General features: G+C 38.2%; 1 protein-coding gene across 1 annotated transcript in view; it reads right to left on the bottom strand.

Annotated features, from left to right (window-relative positions):
• Positions 1-337: 337 nt before the first annotated feature.
• KIAA0586 (KIAA0586 ortholog) overlaps positions 338-18,931 on the bottom strand; it is a 151,040-nt gene continuing 132,446 nt past the window's right edge. Inside the window, exons 27-28 of the mRNA XM_042782432.1 lie at positions 14,866-14,931; positions 338-489 (exon numbers count right to left, since the gene is read on the bottom strand). Of these exons, the coding sequence (XP_042638366.1) occupies positions 338-489; positions 14,866-14,931 (218 nt within the window). The remainder of the gene's footprint in view (positions 490-14,865; positions 14,932-18,931) is intronic.

The raw sequence follows: 18,931 nt of genomic DNA, 5'->3' as shown, positions 1-18,931 counted from the left end.
AGTGCCTTAGGCACCACGCTACCAGAGCTCCCACAAAATTTCATAAGTACATATAATTATATCTGTAAAATAAATTATTAGGTATAAAAAGTCATGCCCTTACCACCATTTTATACTTTTAAGAAATAGCCAGACCCATAAAGATTTATATTTAAATCATTTTATTTTAAAATTTTACCTACAGATCCAAGATATGCCTTTCATTTTAATTAAAAAACTAAAGGTGGTTTGAGAGAATATACTCAAAGCTCAAAGTCGTCTGAGAGGCGGTTTTATGCAGGAGTAAAGTGACTTCAAAACCAGTGGCACACATACTGTGCTTGTTTCTCGTTCCCACTCAGAACATGTCTGCTCCTGAGGAGTCTGTGTCACCCTGAATTGTGCTGACGATCAGAGACTGAGAGCCGTCCTCGAGGTTGACTGAGGGCAGTGTCACTGACATCTTGGCAGGTGGTACCTGTAAGGTGAAGCGTGGTACTGGTTTACTACCTGCAAAAAAGGAGAAACTCATTAACAAATATAGCATGAGGTGTTTTGGGTTTTGTTTTTTAATTTTATGGTGGTGAAAACTTACATAACAAAACATATGTCATATCAACAACTTCTGTACCATTGATTACATTCTTCAAGTTGTGTAACCATTCTCGCCATCCTTTTCCAAACCATTCCACCACCATTAACATAACCTCAATGCCCCCCAAGCAAAAATTCCCTCCCCCCACACCACTCCTGGTAATCACTAATGATTTATGATTTCTATATTTATGTCAAGGAGCTCTGGTGGTGTAGTGCCTAAGGCAACTGACTGCTAACCAGAAGGCTGGCGGTTCAAACCCACCAGCCACTCCTTGGAAGGAAGTTTGGGGAATCTACTTCTGTAGTGATACTGCCTGGGAAACCCAAGGAGGGGTCACTATGAGTCGGGTCCGACTCAAGAGCACATAACAACAATAACAACAACAACATATTTATGTCATGTAAGTGAGATCATACAAAAGGATTGTGATTGCTGGGTCATATAGTAATTCCATGGTCAATTTTTTGAGGAACCACCAAATTGTTTTCCATACCACAATGGGTATAACATTTTATATTCCCACCAGCAATGGATAAGGGTTCCAGTTTCTCCGTAACTTTGCCAACACCTGTGCTTTTCGCTTTTTTGATCACTACCAATCTACTAGGGGTGAGGTGGTATCTCATTGTAGTTTTGATTTGCATCTCCCCTAATGGCTAAGGAAACCCTAATGGTAGAGTCCCTTGGTAGCACAAATGGTTAAGTGCTCACCAAAAGCTGAAAGGTTGGCAGTTTGAACTGACTCAGAGAATCCTCAGAAGACAGCCCTGACAATCAACTTTTGAAAGATCACAGCCACTGAAAACCCTACAGAATATAGTTCTACTCAACACAGAGTGTTGCCATGGGTTGGAATTAACTCAATGGCAACTATTAACAATGGCTAATGACATTGGGCATCTTTTTCATGTGTTTGTTCCCCATTTGAATAATCTCTTTGGTGCAATGTCTGTTCAAGTCCTCTGCCCATTTTTCAATTGGATCATTTTTTGTTGTTGTTGTTAAGTTACAGAAGTTTTATATGCATTTTGAATATTAGACCTTTATCATTTATGAGGTCCCCCCAATTGTTCTCCCAATCTGTAGGTTGCCTCTTTATTTTGTTGATAAAGTCCTTTGATGAACAAAAGTTAATTTTTATGAGGTCTCATTTATCTACTTTGTCTTTTGCTCTTTGTGCTTTTGTTGTCAAATCTGATACTGCACTGTTAAAAATTAGGTCATAAAAAATATGATTTGTATTTTTGTGCTTTAAAACTTTTCTAAATAGGAGACTTCCGGTAAGATGGTGGAATAGGCAGACAAGCAACATAGACCCTCTTCACAAATGCAGTGTAGTAAATTATTTAGTATGGCTTTTCTACCCATAAGTCATTGTAAACTCAGTGGTGGAATGAGCAACTGAGGCACTGCTGATTGTAAATGTTATCCACCTGGGTTATTTCTGTTGGGCGTGGTACAATGCAATGTTATTCTAAGCACTCTCAGGTGCTTAGAATTCTGTTGTTACGACTGGTTGGTTTGGCCACTCTGCCAAGCTCAAAAGGAGGCCTCCTAGAGGCAGAACTCTCTGACTGCTGGTTGAGGAAGATGTGCTGCTGAAAGAGATACACACTCCTGAAAGAAACATGCACTGCTGGGAAAGAGACACGAGAGACATGCATTGCTGAGTGAGACACTGAGGGACACGCACTGCTGGGAAAGAGACTGTGAGAAACTGTTGGCTGACAGATGGTGGGCTGGAAGAGAGATTGAGTGTTTTTCCTGAACTTGAATTGTAGCCTGGTGCTTCCCTAATAAATCCCATAACCTATGAGTTCTGTGTGGCCACTGCAGCAAATTATCGAACCCAGGACAGAGGTGGTAGGTGCTTTGGGAGGAACAGTTGGAGAAAGGGCTGGAGGGAGGCAGCATGTCTGGCCTCACAGGAATAGGCCTTGAGCTATTGATGGTGATTCTGTCTTCCTCTTGTGGGATTAGAGGAGGTCAGAAGATGTGGCCTCCCTGCCCTTTTTGCAACAAACAAAAGAGAAACCAATTGACAGAGATACTGAAGATAATCCTGGAGCCTTGAGCTTTGAAAGGAAGTATACAGAAGTGGATTAGGCACCAAATAGTGGAAAAACCTGAATGAAAACAATGAGTACGGGCATAGACAGAGCTGCGGACTGTTAGCTACTCTGACGGCACCAACAGCCTGAATATTTCCAAGTGGTGCTGGGACCTGAGAATTGACCTAAAAATGAGCCCTGGACACCAAGGGCTGCAGAGATGACTGCACTGGTGGCCTATGACTAGGAAGGGAAATGGCAAGAAGGGAGACAACCTGAGCTGTGGACTATCAGCTGCCTGGAGGGCTCAGCCATTTTGATTGTTCACAAGTGGTGGCCATTTTGGATATTTAAAGTGACCGAGGGTGCTGCCATTTTGAATGTTTATAAGTAGCAGCCATATTTGATATTTAAAGTGACTGAGGGCACAGTCATTTTGAATGTTTACAAGTGGTGGCCATTTGGGATATTTACAGTGACACCATTCTCATTTGGATTCCAGGGACCTAAAAATAGGCTACATTTGCCAAGGACAGCAGGGACATATGAGAGACTGACAATAGGAAAGGAGACAGATGGTGAGTTGATGAGTGTATAATTGCTGCCAACTAGCAAACAGAGGAGCACAGTACCCTGCTTATGTAGCTAACACCCAAGCAAAACAAAGAAAATGAAAATCGTGGCCAAGTCACTCCAACATAAATCACCAATTAAATATAAACACAAAAATGTCACAATGTCCCAGAGACAACAGAGCATCACAGTGCACCAAAGAAGCAAGAGTAAGCAGGAGAAACAGGGAACTAGGATACAGACCCAGAACATATCCCTGAGGAAGAAGCAGCATTGGAACTTCCTGATAAGGCATTCAAAAGAATTATATTTAGGTACCTTCAATGGATTGAGAGACAGATCAAGGAAAACACTGACAAAATTGAGGAAAACACAGAGAAAATCCTAGAACAACTCTGAAAGACAATACAAAAACAAAATGACAAAATTAATGAAAAATTAGAAATGATACAAGATCTACAGATAGAAATCCAGAAGATTAATACTAAGTTTTCAGAAATAGATAACACACTGAATGGGCAAAGGAGTAGAACTGAATCAATGGAAGACAGAATTAATGAGATTGAAGGCAAATACCTCAATACTTCTTTGGAAAGGAATCAATCAGAAAAAAAGATCAAAACAAAATGAAGAATGCCTCAGGTTCATGTGGGATACCATCAAAAGGAATAACCTACATGTAATCAGAATTACAGAACAGGAAGAGAAAAATAAAACCACTGAGAAAACTGTCCAAGATTTGTTGGAAGAGAATATTCCTGGTATGATGAAAGATGAGAATATATACATTCAAAAAGTCTAATGGACCCCAAACAGGACAGACCCCAAAAGAAAATCACCAAGACATATGTTATGTGCTGTCGGGTCATCTCTGACTCATAGTGACTCCTCCCCTTGGGTTTCCGAGGCCATATCGCTACAGAAGTAGATTGTCCAATCTTCCTTCCAAGGAGTGGCTGGTGGATTTGAACCACCAACCTTCTGGTGAGCAGTCAAGTGCCTTAGGCACTACGCCACCAGAGCTCCCCACCAAGACATATCCTCATCATCAAACTCACCAAAACCAAAGACAAAGAATCCTGAAAGCAGCACAGGAAAAACAAAAAGTTACCTACAAGGGGCAACCAATAAGACTAAGTTTGGATTTCTTGGCAGAAACCATGCAGGCAAGAAGACAAGGGATGGTGTATATGTATAACTCTGAAAGAAAAAAATTTCCAACCAAGAATTATATACCCAGCAAAACTGTTCCTCAAATATGATGCTGAAATTAGGATATTTCCAGAAAAGCAGAAATTAAAGAGAATTTGTTAAAACCAGACCAACCTGACAAGAGATGCTAAAGGGAGTCCCTTTGGACAGAGAAGCAACAATAGCAAACAACTACTGACCATTAACACACATGATGACATAACCCAGAAACCAACTCAGTTATGGAAGCATGCAAAGTAAATATGCCTGCAAGATTGTAAACAGGGAACCAGAGATCAATTGGCAAATGAGAACTACAAACAAGAGGGAAAAAAATTTTGTAGTTACAGAACTTCTAAATGGTAAGGAAGTCAAGACAAATGCAAGATAGAAAGGACTGTTCTAAACTTGGGATGAAAATTATAAATCACAGGGTAACCTCAAAGAAGAATGATAAATTTTCACATCAAAATGAAAAATAGGACCAGCACAAATATTTAGCAAAGACTAAAACAATAGCAACAAAGGAAGTGTAACACGATTCATAAACAAAACGAACTCAGCACAGAAAATTATATGGAACAAGAAAATCAGCAATATCTATTTATAGAAAAATAAAACAAGATCCGTATCTCACATCATACACAAAAACTAACTCCAGATGGATCAAAGACTTGAACGTGAAATCTAAAACTATAAAGTTCTTCAAGGAAAAAATAGGAACAAATTTAGAGGCCATGATTTATGGCATAAATAGACTGTCAAGCATAACCCAAAATGCACAAATAGTGTAAATAAGATAAACTAGATGAATGGGACCTTCTAAAAATTAAATTTTTATGTGCTTCAAAAGATTCTCCAAGAGTAAAAAGAGAACCTACAGATTGGGAAAAAATATTCGGCAACAACATATCTGGCAAGGGACTTATCTCTAAAATTTCTAGAAAACTCCAACACTTCAACAACAAAAGATTAACGATCCAATTAAAAGATAGGCAGAAGACATGAATAGACACTTCACCAAAGAGGATATTCAGGAGGCCAGCAATACATGAAGAAATGCTCACGATCATCAGCCATCAGAGAGATGGAGATCAAAACAATGAGATACCATCTCACCCCAGTACTAATGGCAAAGTTCAACAAGACAGAAAATAACAAACGCTGACAAGGATGCAGAAAGATGAGGACTCTCATACACTGCTGGTGGGACTGTCAAATGATACAACCACTATGAAAAGCAGTATGGTGATTCCTTAAAAAGCTGGAATTAGAAATACCATTTGTCTCAGCAATCCCCTTACTAGGTATATATCCTAAAGAAGTGAGAGCCAGGACAAGAATAGATATATACACACTCATGTTCATTGCAGCACTATTTACAATAGCAAAAAGATGGCAACAAACTAGATGCCCATCAACAGAAGAATGGATAACTAAATTATAGTATGTGCACAATGGAATACTATGCAACACTAAAGAATAGTGTAAAATCTGCAAAACACCACATAACATGGATGAACTTGGAGGACATTATGCTGAGTAAAATAAGTCAACCATAGAAGGACAAAGAGAGTATTAATTCATTATTGTGAAAAGTCAAGGAAAGGTTTATATACGGAAGGAAACTTTCTTTGTTGGTTACCAGGGAAGGGAGGGGAGGGGAAGGAACACACACACACACACACACACACACACACACAAGCACTGGCCCATGTCATTTTAGTTTTGTGTATTTCACTGTGCCAGGGGAAAAAAAAAACAAACTCACTGCTGTCAAGTCGGATCCAACTTATAGCAACCCCTCCTTGGGTTTCCAAGGCAGTATCACTACAGAAGTAGATTGCCCTATCTTCCTTCCGAGAAATGGCTGGTGGGTTTGAACTGCCAGCCTTCTGGTTAGTAGTCAAATGCCTTAAGTGCTACGCCACCTACATAAATTACATTTCAATAAAAGGTATTTTTGAAAAAACTTTTCTAAATAATACTAAGGGATTAAAACAAGGATCACATATGAGGTAATTCCTTTTCTCAAAGTGTTCAGAACTTGTCATAGAAAACGTCTGCCTCTCTACTCTCACCTTTAGTTAATTAGAGGCAACATTAAAAAGCTACAAGTGCCAAAAATTGTGGTACAAATGATAAATGCTAGATAAGACTTAACAGTGTTAAAAGCAGTCTCTGAAATCCAGACTTAGCCTCTTCCTGACTGGATGACTTTGCAAGTTATTTTACCACTCAGAATTTCAGTTTCCTCCTGCGTCAAATGAGGTAATAGTACCTATTGTGTAGGGTTTAGTGAGGATGAAATAATATCCATAAAGGGCTTAACAGAACTTAGCACATAGTAAGAACTCAAAAACTAAGAGCTATTACTACCACTAAATGATTGCTATTACTACTATTACCATAAATTAAATAGCTAGAAGTCCAATAAAATATACTGCAATAGTCCTAAACTAAGGGTTTGCTGTTAGTTATAGATAAACATGAGTTTTAAAAAGATACATATGAGCCATGTAATAAGCTTTTGAAGTCAAAGGTTGCCAATATACAAGTCACTATGCTCTTTCTCCTACTTCCAAAACATGAACTTTCAATTCAGGGTTATATTGTTAAAGATCATTTACTGACCCATTTGACCCAGCAATCCCCTTACTAGGTATATATCCTAAGGAAGGAGATCCAGGACAAGAACACCCACTTTCACTGAAGCACTATTTACAATAGCAAAAAGATGGAAACAACCTAGATGTCCATCAACAGAAGAATGGATAATCAAACTATGGTACATACACATAATGGAATACTACGCAACCCTAAAGAATAACATAGAATCTGCAAAATACTGCATAACGTAGATGAACTTGGAGGACATTATGTTGAGTGAAATAAGTCAATCACAGAAGGATAAATATTGTATTAGTCCTCTATTGTGAAAAGTCAAGGAAAGGTTATATATGAAAGGAAACTTTCTGTGTTGATTACCGGGGGGGGGGGTGCGGAGGAACACTGCTAGATAGGTAGAGACAAGTACTGATTTGGGTGGAGGGTAGGGCAATGCACCAAATGTGAGTGATCAACACAGTGGCATTGAGGAAGAGGAAGACATAGAGAGGTACATGGGAGATACAGACAACAAAGGTGAACCCTTTTGCATATACAATACTGCATTGTCAGTGATGGCAAACAAGTGGATAGATGGGTAGACAGGCTGAATGATCAGGTATGTCTAGGCAAGGGGGAGTGTGCTCATGACCATGTATAGAGTTGGTACACAAGCATATCTGTATGTTCTCTAAGAATGTCCAGGTATACAGCAGAGCTGACTAGGGACAAGGTTGTAGTCACTTCTTGGTCACAGTCAGCTATCCAGAGGGACCAAGGAGTTGGACCTGTGGGCTCAGGACTGTGGTCACAGGGGACATCAAGCTCAATTGGCATAACATACTACACGAAAACAATGTTCCACATCCTACTTTGGTGAGTAGTGACTGGGATCTTAAAAGCAGCCATCTAGATGCAACGATGGGTCTCTCCTCATCCAGAGCAAAGAAGAATAAAGAAAACCAAAGATGCACTGAAACAATTAGTCCAAGGGACTGGTAGACCACGTGATCCTTGTACTATATGACCATGAGATCAGAAGAACTATAGGGTGCTCAGCTACCACTATCAACCACTTGGACGGGGATCTGTGTAGAAGATCCTGGATAGAGTAGGAGAACAATGTGGAACAAAACTCAGAATTATAAAAATAAAGACCAGGCTTGCTGGTCTGATACAGCCTGGTGAAACCCCTGAGACTATGGCCCCTAGTTGCCCTTCAGGTCTGGAACTGAACTCCTGTGGATTCCAGCCAAATAAAAGACCGGCATATGCACTGAACATTTACATCAGGTAGATGTACTCCTTGTAGAGATCAAACATGGCAGAAGAGAAAGGCAGTGTATACATAGGGAGACAGCTTGGGGGAGCAGGAGTGCACGGAAGGGAAGGACACAGGGAAGAGGTAACTATGGAGAGAAGTGGGAAGAGAGTTATTACATTGTGGGAAATTAGAGTCAATGTTATGAGACAAAATGTGTATGAATTGCTGTATGGAAAATGAAATTGCTCTGTAAACTCTGACCCAAATCAAAATAAATTAAAAAAAAAAAAAAATCATTTACTGAGTGCCTAAGGATGCAATGCTATCAGTTAAAAGAATTGCTACAATGAAAGCAATATCAAAAGAAAAGAATTGTTGAAGTGAGTAATTCAAATATCACCTACATCTGTAAAATGAGAAAGCATATTTCTCTTTTAAATAGTCTTTTCTTAATTATTGCTACATTTAACCAAACATGGAAAAACATTTCTACTCCATGGACTGAAAGCAGAGGAAAACAATATAGAAACTAGCTGGTGGCAGAAGGAAGGCAGTTTGGGATGAAGAATTCATCAGTACGTTAAAAAATCCAGAGCTGACTACATATGTGTATCTATCTGCCTATATCCCAGTTCACTCTAAATTTAAAGCAAACTGCCAAAAAATATAAAGAATGTCAACATGGTATTACTTAAAACCACAAAAATTCTCATTTCAAATTTTATACATAATAATAATAAGCACTTTAAAAACAAATTACCTTAAACAATCTTAAAGACACTTCTGACTCAAGACTCTCAGTAATTCTTCTAAAACCACTTTATGTTTTCCAATTAGTTTCCACAGTAAAAAAGTGGAATTTTCCATTAAATTTTTATAGAATCAACAGTAAAAGTAGACAGTTCTGGAGATTTCAATGATGACTCAATCACAGCTGTGCAAAATGATCGGAATATTTGTAAAAGGCAAATTCCTGTCATATTAGGGAGAGAGGCCGGGAGACACTGGGTTGTTACATACTTGAAGAACTGGAATGCCCCAAAACATGTAGATGGACTTTTTCAACAGGCAACTGGAGTTAAAAATTTCAAAGACTGAAAAGTAGTTTTAAAGATACAGAAATAGCAGTCCGAGGCGGTATCTCTACAGAAGTAGATTGCCCAATCTTCCTCCCGAGGAGTGGCTGGTGGGTTTGAACCGCCAGCCTTCTGGTTAGCAGTCACATGCCTTAGGCACTATGTCACCAGAGCTCCCAGTCATCTGTATAGACACAGTAATTATTCTCAATAATGAGAATAGTGATCACCCAGTGAGAAAAAATAGACTGACAGACAAGAGAGATGATAAGAGAAATGTGGGGGAAGGACCAAAAGAGAACTTATTAAAGAACAAATAAAACAAGAGGGAGGTATCTAGAGAGGTAGGTAGGAAGAAACCTATGAAGTGAAGGGTCACTCAAGGTACAAAATGGTTTTTAAAAAAAGAAAAATCTAGTATAACTCATCTAATGAATCCACAATTGGTAAAGCAGAGAGTATAACTCACTGCTCTTTGTACTATATCAATTACCTTAAAGAACCACAGTAACAAATGATTACTTTTAATTATTATTCTTTTTAAAGGTGGTTGAGGGAAAATTTCATTTAGTTAGTGGCATGTAATGATAGGGGCAGCTCAGAAGAGAAGCAGTGCTGCATTTTCAAGCACAAGACCCAAGACCCTTTATGACAGGTGAAGTCTAGGGTCCAAAAGAGGTTTGCTGTCCAGTCACCTGGAATGGTCTTACCCTGACAGTGATATCAGGCTTCTGTGCAGGAAAGAGTAAAGGGGGAAGAAGAATTTGGATAGGTCACAGTTGAGTTCATCTACCGATTCATTCTAAAAGTATAAATTGAGTATCTACTATGTGCCAGGCACACTCTTCTTCTAGACTCTGGAGAACAATGCAATGAAGAAAACAAGGACCCTTCATAGGCCTTACATTCTAGTTGGGGGTAGGAGAAGATGACAAGGAAGGAAATAAGCATAAAATATGTCAGGAGGTGGTAAGTGGTATAAAGAAAAATAGGTAAGGGGTAACTAAGAGGGGCAGGGTGATGAGAGCCTTTGGAAAAGTTATTTCCCTTGTCTAACCCCAGCTTCCTTACCTATAAAATAGAGCTAACAGTATCTATCTCAGAGGTTTTCTGAGGATTAAATGAGACAATGGATATAAACTACTTTGCACAGTGCTAGCACTTAAAAAGTACTCAAAACAAGTTGGTTCTTACTCATATGTAATTGGAAAGGTACTATTCCAAGAGGCACTGACATTCAGGTCAGCTGCAAAAGGCAGTGTGCTTTACAGAGAGGGGTAAGAATGAGTCATGAAACACAGTAACAACAACAAAAGCAGGTCTGGGAGGCCTCCAAACGGTTATGCTATTCTTAACTAGGAGCTCTGGTAGCATAGTGCCTAAGGCACTTGACTGCTAACCAGAAGACTGGCGGTTCAAACTCACCAGTCACTCCTCAGAAGGAAGACTGGGCAATCTACTTCCATAGTGATACTGCCTCAGAAACCCAAGGAGGGTTCACTATGAGTCAAGTTTGACTTGACGGCACATAACAACAACAACAACATTCTTAACTAGTAACTCTGTTTTAATCAATGAGTTATGTCAGTAAAATGTACTATCTTATCTAAAGGTGTTTGTTAATGTACATTTGGGAAGATTTCTTGAAGTGTTCATTTATACAAGCTAAACTGTCACATTCTTAGAGCTTTGAAAGAGAATATTTTAAGCTAAGATTGAGATTAAAAAAAAAAAAAGCTTCACTTTGAGTACTGCTAACAGGCAAAAAGAGTAATATTCATAGCCAGTTATGGTCCTCATAGCCTTTTTTTTTTTTTTTCCTTAAAGAAAAGCCATATCTTAATAAATCACCATTAAAGCAAGCATAAATTACTTCTACCTATATTGAATGTAGTTTGATGCTTTTAAAGTTTGACTTTTATATTTCCACAGTCATGTCATTACTTTATGAAGTCATTGTTTCAACAGCTGTTTTCAGGTGTTTTTTTGTTTAAAAAAAAAAAAAAAGACTATTCCTTGAGTCCACGGATTTGCAGTATGATGTCATTTAACCTGGCACACATTTGAGGCTGGGATCCCAAAGAGTTAAACCATGCATTTGAAGCTTCCTAAAACATATTTTAAAATACTTTTTAGACACTTGAAATAGCATTTTTTGTGTTCTTAAAAGAGTTAAAATTTCATGAAGAAATTTTATTATGTTTTCTGTTCTTTAATGTTGGATTTATAAGACTAAGAAATATAAAATTTAAAACTAATTTATTCTAAGTAATACAGATAATGATATAGGACTTTTACTGTCCATTTAAGAGGTTGCTTTAAAATATACATAACATAGCTTTCATAAAGTTTTTCAGGTTTAGATAATCTATTTCATCAACAGGTTTTGGAGTCTAACTCTAATCCTCAAACACTTTGTAACCTATTATTATATCTTTGTTATTTGCAAACTAAGAGGAATCTAAACAAAGCATTGTCTCCTAAAACAATAAGAGACAAGCAGAGAAATGAAGAAAAAGTTTCCTTAGTAGCTCCACAGAGGTGTATAGCATCTCAAACTCTTCATTCTGACAAAGTAACTACATGTGGCACAAGCCATGATGTGAAGTTATGGTGTCAGTCTACAAGATGATGACTAGACAGTGGAACAACTTTTAATGGCCTACATTTGGGTTTTTTACCTGCAGAAAAAGATTTTTAAAAATACAAGTTGTGCATTTAAAAATAAAATGTAAATGGATCAAATCTAATAACCTTTAGTAAGTACAGGAAGGATCCTAACCTGGAGTTTATGGGTGGGCACCAGATCAGTAAACACTCTGAAATGTTATGCAAATTACTTTTGTATATATGTAATCTGGGAAGGAGACAGGCAGTCATAGCTATCAGTATCTTAAAATATTTAAGATTTATTGACTTAGTGCAGGACCAGGTGCAAGTGAATCATATTCTCTGAATTATGCTGCAGTGGTGGTAAAATATGAGGAGTTCTCATGTAAATGTGGACACTTTATTCTCTGAAAGCAGCAATACTCCAGCACTGTAATGACTTGCTTATTTGTCTGTCTTTTCTATTGCACAATATATTACCTAAAAGCGTGGATAAGGACTTATAGGTTTTTGTCTTCCCAGTGACTAGTATAAGTAGGAACATGATAAGTACCTATGGCCAACAGCTTGTTTCTGTTCAACCAGTGGCCAGGAATAAGAGTTCTATTTGAGTTTTTCTTTAGATCAAAAGAGCAGAGAACATATAACTTTGGCTTCATTAGCAGAATACAAACCAACAGAAGCAACTGGCTTGGAGTCCTACATCTTCATGATATACATACATAAAGTTTTTCATATTATCATCTTATTAAACAAAATTCTTTATGCAGCATCTAGGCAGCAACTAGGCTGCCATTATGAACACAGGGGAGCAATGCAATGGCTAAAAATTCATCTGACCGAGACTCTCTCACTAAAGAGTACACATCCATCAGGCAACCTTACATAAATGGTTACTACTATATTGTTCGGAGGAGCTCTGGTAGCATAGTGGCTAAAGCACTTGACTGCTAACCAGAAGGCTGGCGGTTCAAACCCACCAGCCACTCCTCGGAAGGAAGGTTGGGCAATCCTACTTCCGTAGTGATACTGCCTCGGAAACCCAAGGAGGGGTCGCTATGAGTCGGGGCCAACTCGACGGCACATAACAACAACAACAACATATTGTTCGGGAGCTCTGGTGGCATAGTGCCTAAGACATTTGACTGCTAAACAGAAGGCTGGCAGTTCAAACCCACTAGCCACTCCTCAGAAGGAAGACTGGGTGACCTACTCCCATAGAGACACCACCTCAGAAAGCCAAGAAAGGGTCGCTATGAGTCGGAATCAGCTCAATGGCAGTGAGTTTGATTTTTTTTTTTTGGGTTGTAATGTTTTAGGCTTAGCTCAAGTATCACCTTCCCTCAGGTCTTTCTAGTAACTTTCAATGACAAAATTAATTTCTTCCTCATCTGTGCATTCTAGCTTTTTACACATCTACATTTCTAGAAGCACTTAGCATCTTGTATTATTATTGTTTGCTTGCGGGTCTGTTGTTCCCATTAAATATGTGCTCTACAAGACAACAACAACAACAAAAACCCACCGCTGTCCAGTCAATTCTAACTCATCATAATTCTAAAACACAGAGTAGAACTGCCCCATAAGGTTTCCAAGGCTGTAAATCTTTATGAACACAGACTGCCACATCTTTCTCCCACAGAGTGGAACAGCTGGTGGGTTCAAACCATCCATCCACCTTTAGGTTAGCAGCTGAGCACTCAACCACGGTGTCACCACGGCTCCTGCTAAGACAGCAACTGTGTCTTATTTACCGCTGCATCCAACAAAGCTGTAGCATAATTCTGAGAACAGAGTGGACATTGAATTAATGCTGAACCAAAATGGTTTGTTTCTACCTAGACAGTCTGTGGTCCTCAGGGCTAACAGCTTGCTTAGATTCATGCTGACCAGATCCTGTCTTTAAAATCAGCCCCGAGTTCCAGCAATGCAGTTGCTTCCCAGCTGCCTGTGGAAACGTTGTAGTACTGCAGCTGTGTTTTATTGAGTTCTTGAAGCATTTTTCCTGTCCACCCTGGGCCCATCTAGTCTTGCATCAATTCCTTGTGTAAACAGCTGCTAAGCTATCCTGCTGTAGTCAATTCTCCTCACATACTTAACCCAGCCCTGCAGATTTTGCAACATCGTTATCTTCAGTGCTTGAGAACAAACACTACAAGTCTTGAGGAAGAAGTCGCCCGGACATTTGATGTTAAGGATTGAATACAATATTTTATTTGACTCTGCTTTCCAGAATTTGTCATTATTAAATATTTCTTTCCTTACTTTCATGTTTTAAAAGGGGATTTAAAATGTTAAAATAGTCTCATCCCAGATAATGTTTTAGACATATCTCATTACATTTTTAAAATTTACTATTGCCCCCTTTTTAAAAATGAGTTCATAAATATTTGTTTTAAAATTTGTAATTTAAGATACAAATGAAAGTTCCTATAGGAAGAATAAATGTACCAGCACCTGTAAAAACAACGCCAATTCTTTTTCCTTTAAAAAGCAATAGTTAATGCGAAAGATTTGTTTCTTCTTATGCCAGATTCTAGCTGCTTCACTTTGTTTAAAACTGACTTCAAAGTTTAAACACTGTCCTGTCCCAACAAATAACCTCCCCCAAATGGAATTATCTCGAGTACTATCCTTAGTGCTCTGAATACCACACCTGCAGCCTTTTAATTCAACATTTTATAAACTTTCCAAAGGGAAATGATAGATTTTTTTCTTCTGTTCCCCAACTTACGCCTTTTGGAGAGTTTAACTTAGTGCATAAAGGGAGTTCCTTAGATAGATGAGTTTATAGATGTTATCGGAGAATAAAAATTGGAGTTAATCTTTCTACTATGCTGATAGAAAGAAATGACAAGGAAATAAAAAAAATCTCAATAGCTCTAAGTCCAAGAACTTTTAAAGTAAAAAACTTACCTGTAGATACAGATCCAAGATATAGCTTAGGCTCGATTTGTCTCCGATCCATATCACCTGGTGAAGCTACAGTTTTTTAAAACAATTTCACAAGAAAAACAGTTTAGCATGGAAACAACCATGATTCATTTCCATTAACCCCAAACAAAACCACAAACCAGATGCACTTCCACAGTTACTCCATAAAACCAGGTAAACAGACGCTTGATCTAGTGGCCTTAATGTAAAGAAGGAAGTTAAACAGCTGAATTTTAATGACTGTCAATAGAAAAATAGTTTACCTAATGGATTATTATCTTTATGCATCAAACATGAGAGGAAGAGGGACGCAAAGGATCATGATATAATTTGCTCTTTATACTAACTAAAAAAACTCCTGGGCTATTTTCTTCCAAGGTTAAAGTTTTCCCAGATTCTCTCACTTAAGGGTTTAATCATACATAAAGTTTTGGATTTCCCTCCTCCCTAGGCTAGCCTGTGGGCACACTGCCCAGCACAATCTATCCGAAACAACCAAGTTGTCAGGGAGCACTAAGTCACAATGCACTACTAACCCAAAGACAAATTTAACATTAAAGTGAAATGTTGTTGTTGTTATGCGCTGTCGAGTCGGACCCGACTCAAAGCGACCCCTCCTTGGGTTTCCGAGGCAGTATCACTACTGAAGTAGATTGCCCCATCTTCCTTCCGAGGAGTGGCTGGTGGGTTTGAACCGCCAGCCTTTTGGTTAGCAGTCAAGTGCCTTAGGCACTATGCTACCAGAGCATCCCCCTAAAGTGAAATAGGCTAGAAGAAAATATTTTTATGGTTAGAGAATTATGAAGCAGAGAAAAGTTAAATGACTGAAGAGAGAAACCTGTAGCACAGGCCAACAAGATATTCTGGGTACCAAGTGCATTTGTCCACACTGATGGCATGTTGTGAACCTACACTGGAGTGCTCTGAAATCATAACCATCAACAGCTGTAGTTCTAAACAAATTCTTAGGACAGAGTGATATGGAAAAATATAATATGGTATAATCAGTATTTTATGTTTTTCTCCAAAATAAATAGTAAAGTCTGATTTAAAGAAAAAAAATCAGGTGGGTTTTGGAATAAATAGAAACTTTTAATAAAATCACAAGCATTACATAATTCAATAAGAAGCAATACAGTTTTAACTGGTGACAAATATTAATGCTAAACTACTCTAACTGTGCTGTGGAAAATGTTAGAAAAAAACCTGTAAAGTATGTTAAAAATGAAATGCAAGGCAGATTAATGAAAAAAATAATAAGGCTAAAAGGAAACAGTTTTAGAAGAAAATGTATTCATAAAGGTAAGATAGTAGACAAATACAAGTTATTTGTATGTCTGATAATCTGCAAATAGACCAAAATTGAACATCTGAATTTAATATACCTTCAAAAAAATCTTTAAATGCTTTCAAAGTGGTGATGGTGGCAGGTGAATTGATTCCAACTCATAGTTAACCCATGGACAACAGCAGAACCACTCTATAGGGTTTTCAAGGTTGTGTGACCTTTTGAATGCACATCACCTGGCCTGTCTTCCTAAGTGCCCCTGGGTGGGTTCCAACTTCCAACCTTCTTGTTAGTAATCCAGTACTTATCCATTTACACCATTCCAGGGCCTCATTTTAAAAGTGCTTACTTTTAAATAGTCTAACTACTGCACACTCTGCTCACCTCCTCTGCCTCTAAATCTGTGAAAGTTACAGAGAGAGAGAAGTTACTGCTTGGAAACTCCTGTATTAGAGATAGTCTTTCATATTCTACCAAGCATATATAGTACAGACATAGATACAAAAATACCAGTCCATTAATGAGCCATTTTTCTGTACAAGCAAAATTAAATGACAGTCTTTTCTGAAATGATTATCTGGAATGTATCTGTTGTGTTATGCTAAGAGACAAGCTGTATCACCCCCTTCCATACTAAACAAAGCTGGATGGAAACTAAGAAAAGAAAACCTATCTCAGGTCTAGCTAGAGCTCAATCAAAGCAACAACAAAAAAATTAACTACTTCCTCTGTGTCCAGCATTATGCTAGTTGTGAAGACTACAAAGAAGAATAAGATACCATCTCCATCCTCTTTAATCAGGAAGACAAAACTAACACAGAGAGGGCGGCAGAAGTGAGCAAATCTTCCAAAGAACACTCTTGCTCCATCTAACATATGAGGGATTTTAAAGACCAAGAACTAATTGAGTTATCTGATTATACCACTACTACATGCCAATGTTTCTACTTGTCTAATTCAATTATCTTTCCATTCTTGGTTATTTTTAGTTTTTCCTTCTTGCTCTATCATCTTCTTTTTAATTCTCCTTAAGAAGGTGATGTGCATTGTACTGGATGACTTTGGAGAAGGGGCTATGAACCCTCTCCTAAACCAGTGATTCTCTACCGAGTGTTGGGATGAGGAGAACTCTGAATCAATGTCCTGCTTTTTCAAGCTAACAGAGGCCTCCTTCTACTCTGATAGGCCTGAACTCCAGTGGGGGTGTATCTCCCAAAGGGAGTCACTGCTACAGAGAAACATTTTCAAATTAGTAACTAACCTAAATGAGAATCTTATACACTCTATTTTCTTTATAAAACAAAAAGAGGAACACTTCTCTAATATTCAAACTCTTTGCTTAATAAAAACTTTCTAAAGCAACAGCTTATTGCTGCTTTGGCTGCTTTATTTACAAAGCAAGTTTTAACTCAATGACAATTATTTCATTACCAAGCCAGTGCATACCTTAGTCATTTCTTTATATCTACACCAAAGCCACATTAGTAAAAACTTCTGAAGTGAAATAACACACAAAATCTCTTAACATTTTTAAGATGTGTCTTCAATATGCCACTTTACAGGGTGAAGTAAAATTATTGCAATGGTACATTTTCTTAAAGGACTAGAAAACAAATAGCTTCCCTCCAATTATCCATCTTCATTTTCCCTAAGATGCCTAATTCAGATCCTGATACACAGTTGCTCAAGAAATACCCAGCTGACTGATGTTTCTGAGACCTCTGTGTCAATTGGATACATCTTACAATCATTTAAGGATTATTTTCTAGAAGAAACACCCACTTTTTTTCCTATTCATTGTATACTGTGGAATGTAAGATAAAAATAAAGTTTGCAAATAAATGACAACCACCACTTTACACCAGAAAGGCAGCTGTAAAGTCGTGCTCTTGGAAGCTAGGCTGCCTGAATGTGAATCACAGCTCCTGCCCTTACTAGCTGTGAGACCTAGGAGAAATGTCATCATCCCTTGTGTCTCAGTCTCCTTTTCTACCTCATAGGATTCTTAGGATAACTAACAGATATGACATATGTAAGTAACTTAGGGCAGTACCTGGCCCAGAAAAGGTACCCAATAAATGGTAGTTTTATTAGCTATGATTACTTTGCAATTTTCCTAATTGATAAAGATTCATTCTCATTAGGCAAACTGTTAAAATTATTTTTTCCACAGGAAGTTGTTTTTTTTTTTTATAAAAAGAAAAATATAATGATTGTACATTACAGCAGAAGAGCTACAAAGGATCTCAGAGATCATGTTATCCTTATAAATAAGGAAATCAAGGCTAAGACATGTTAACTGACAAAGAAGTCAATGCCACAAATCAGTATCACAGACTAAAATCCATAGTAACTGGTCCTTTCCCCACCTTTCAACTTTTTCCTTCTTTTCTAGGATGTTTTCAGATACTGAGATCTGAAAGAACACTCACAAATGACCCGTTCTGCCTATGATTACTATTACTGACAAAACAGTATGGTTAGGAGAATAGGCTTTGCTTTCAGAATGGAACCTGGATTTGCCTCTCAGCTTCATCAGTTGTGTGTCCTTGGGCAAAATATGTAACTTCTCTGAGCCTCAGGTTCCTCAAGTATAAAATAACATTACCTACCTAATTGATTTCCCTTGTTACCCTCCCAAGAGGGACCGGGTCTCCGGGAGCAAGGTAAGCATGGGCGGGCTGGTGCTTACTCACTGATCTGCACTGAACACTTTCCCTTGTTACCCTCCCGAGAGGGACCAGGTCTCCGGGAGCAAGG

This window comes from Orycteropus afer, unplaced genomic scaffold (genome assembly GCF_000298275.1).
Source record: "Orycteropus afer afer isolate SDZICR_OR568_19922 unplaced genomic scaffold, OryAfe1.0 scaffold00314, whole genome shotgun sequence".
NCBI lineage: Eukaryota > Metazoa > Chordata > Mammalia > Tubulidentata > Orycteropodidae > Orycteropus > Orycteropus afer.
The sequence above is the reverse complement of the archived record's forward strand: the minus strand, read 5'-3'. Positions and strand labels throughout refer to the sequence as shown.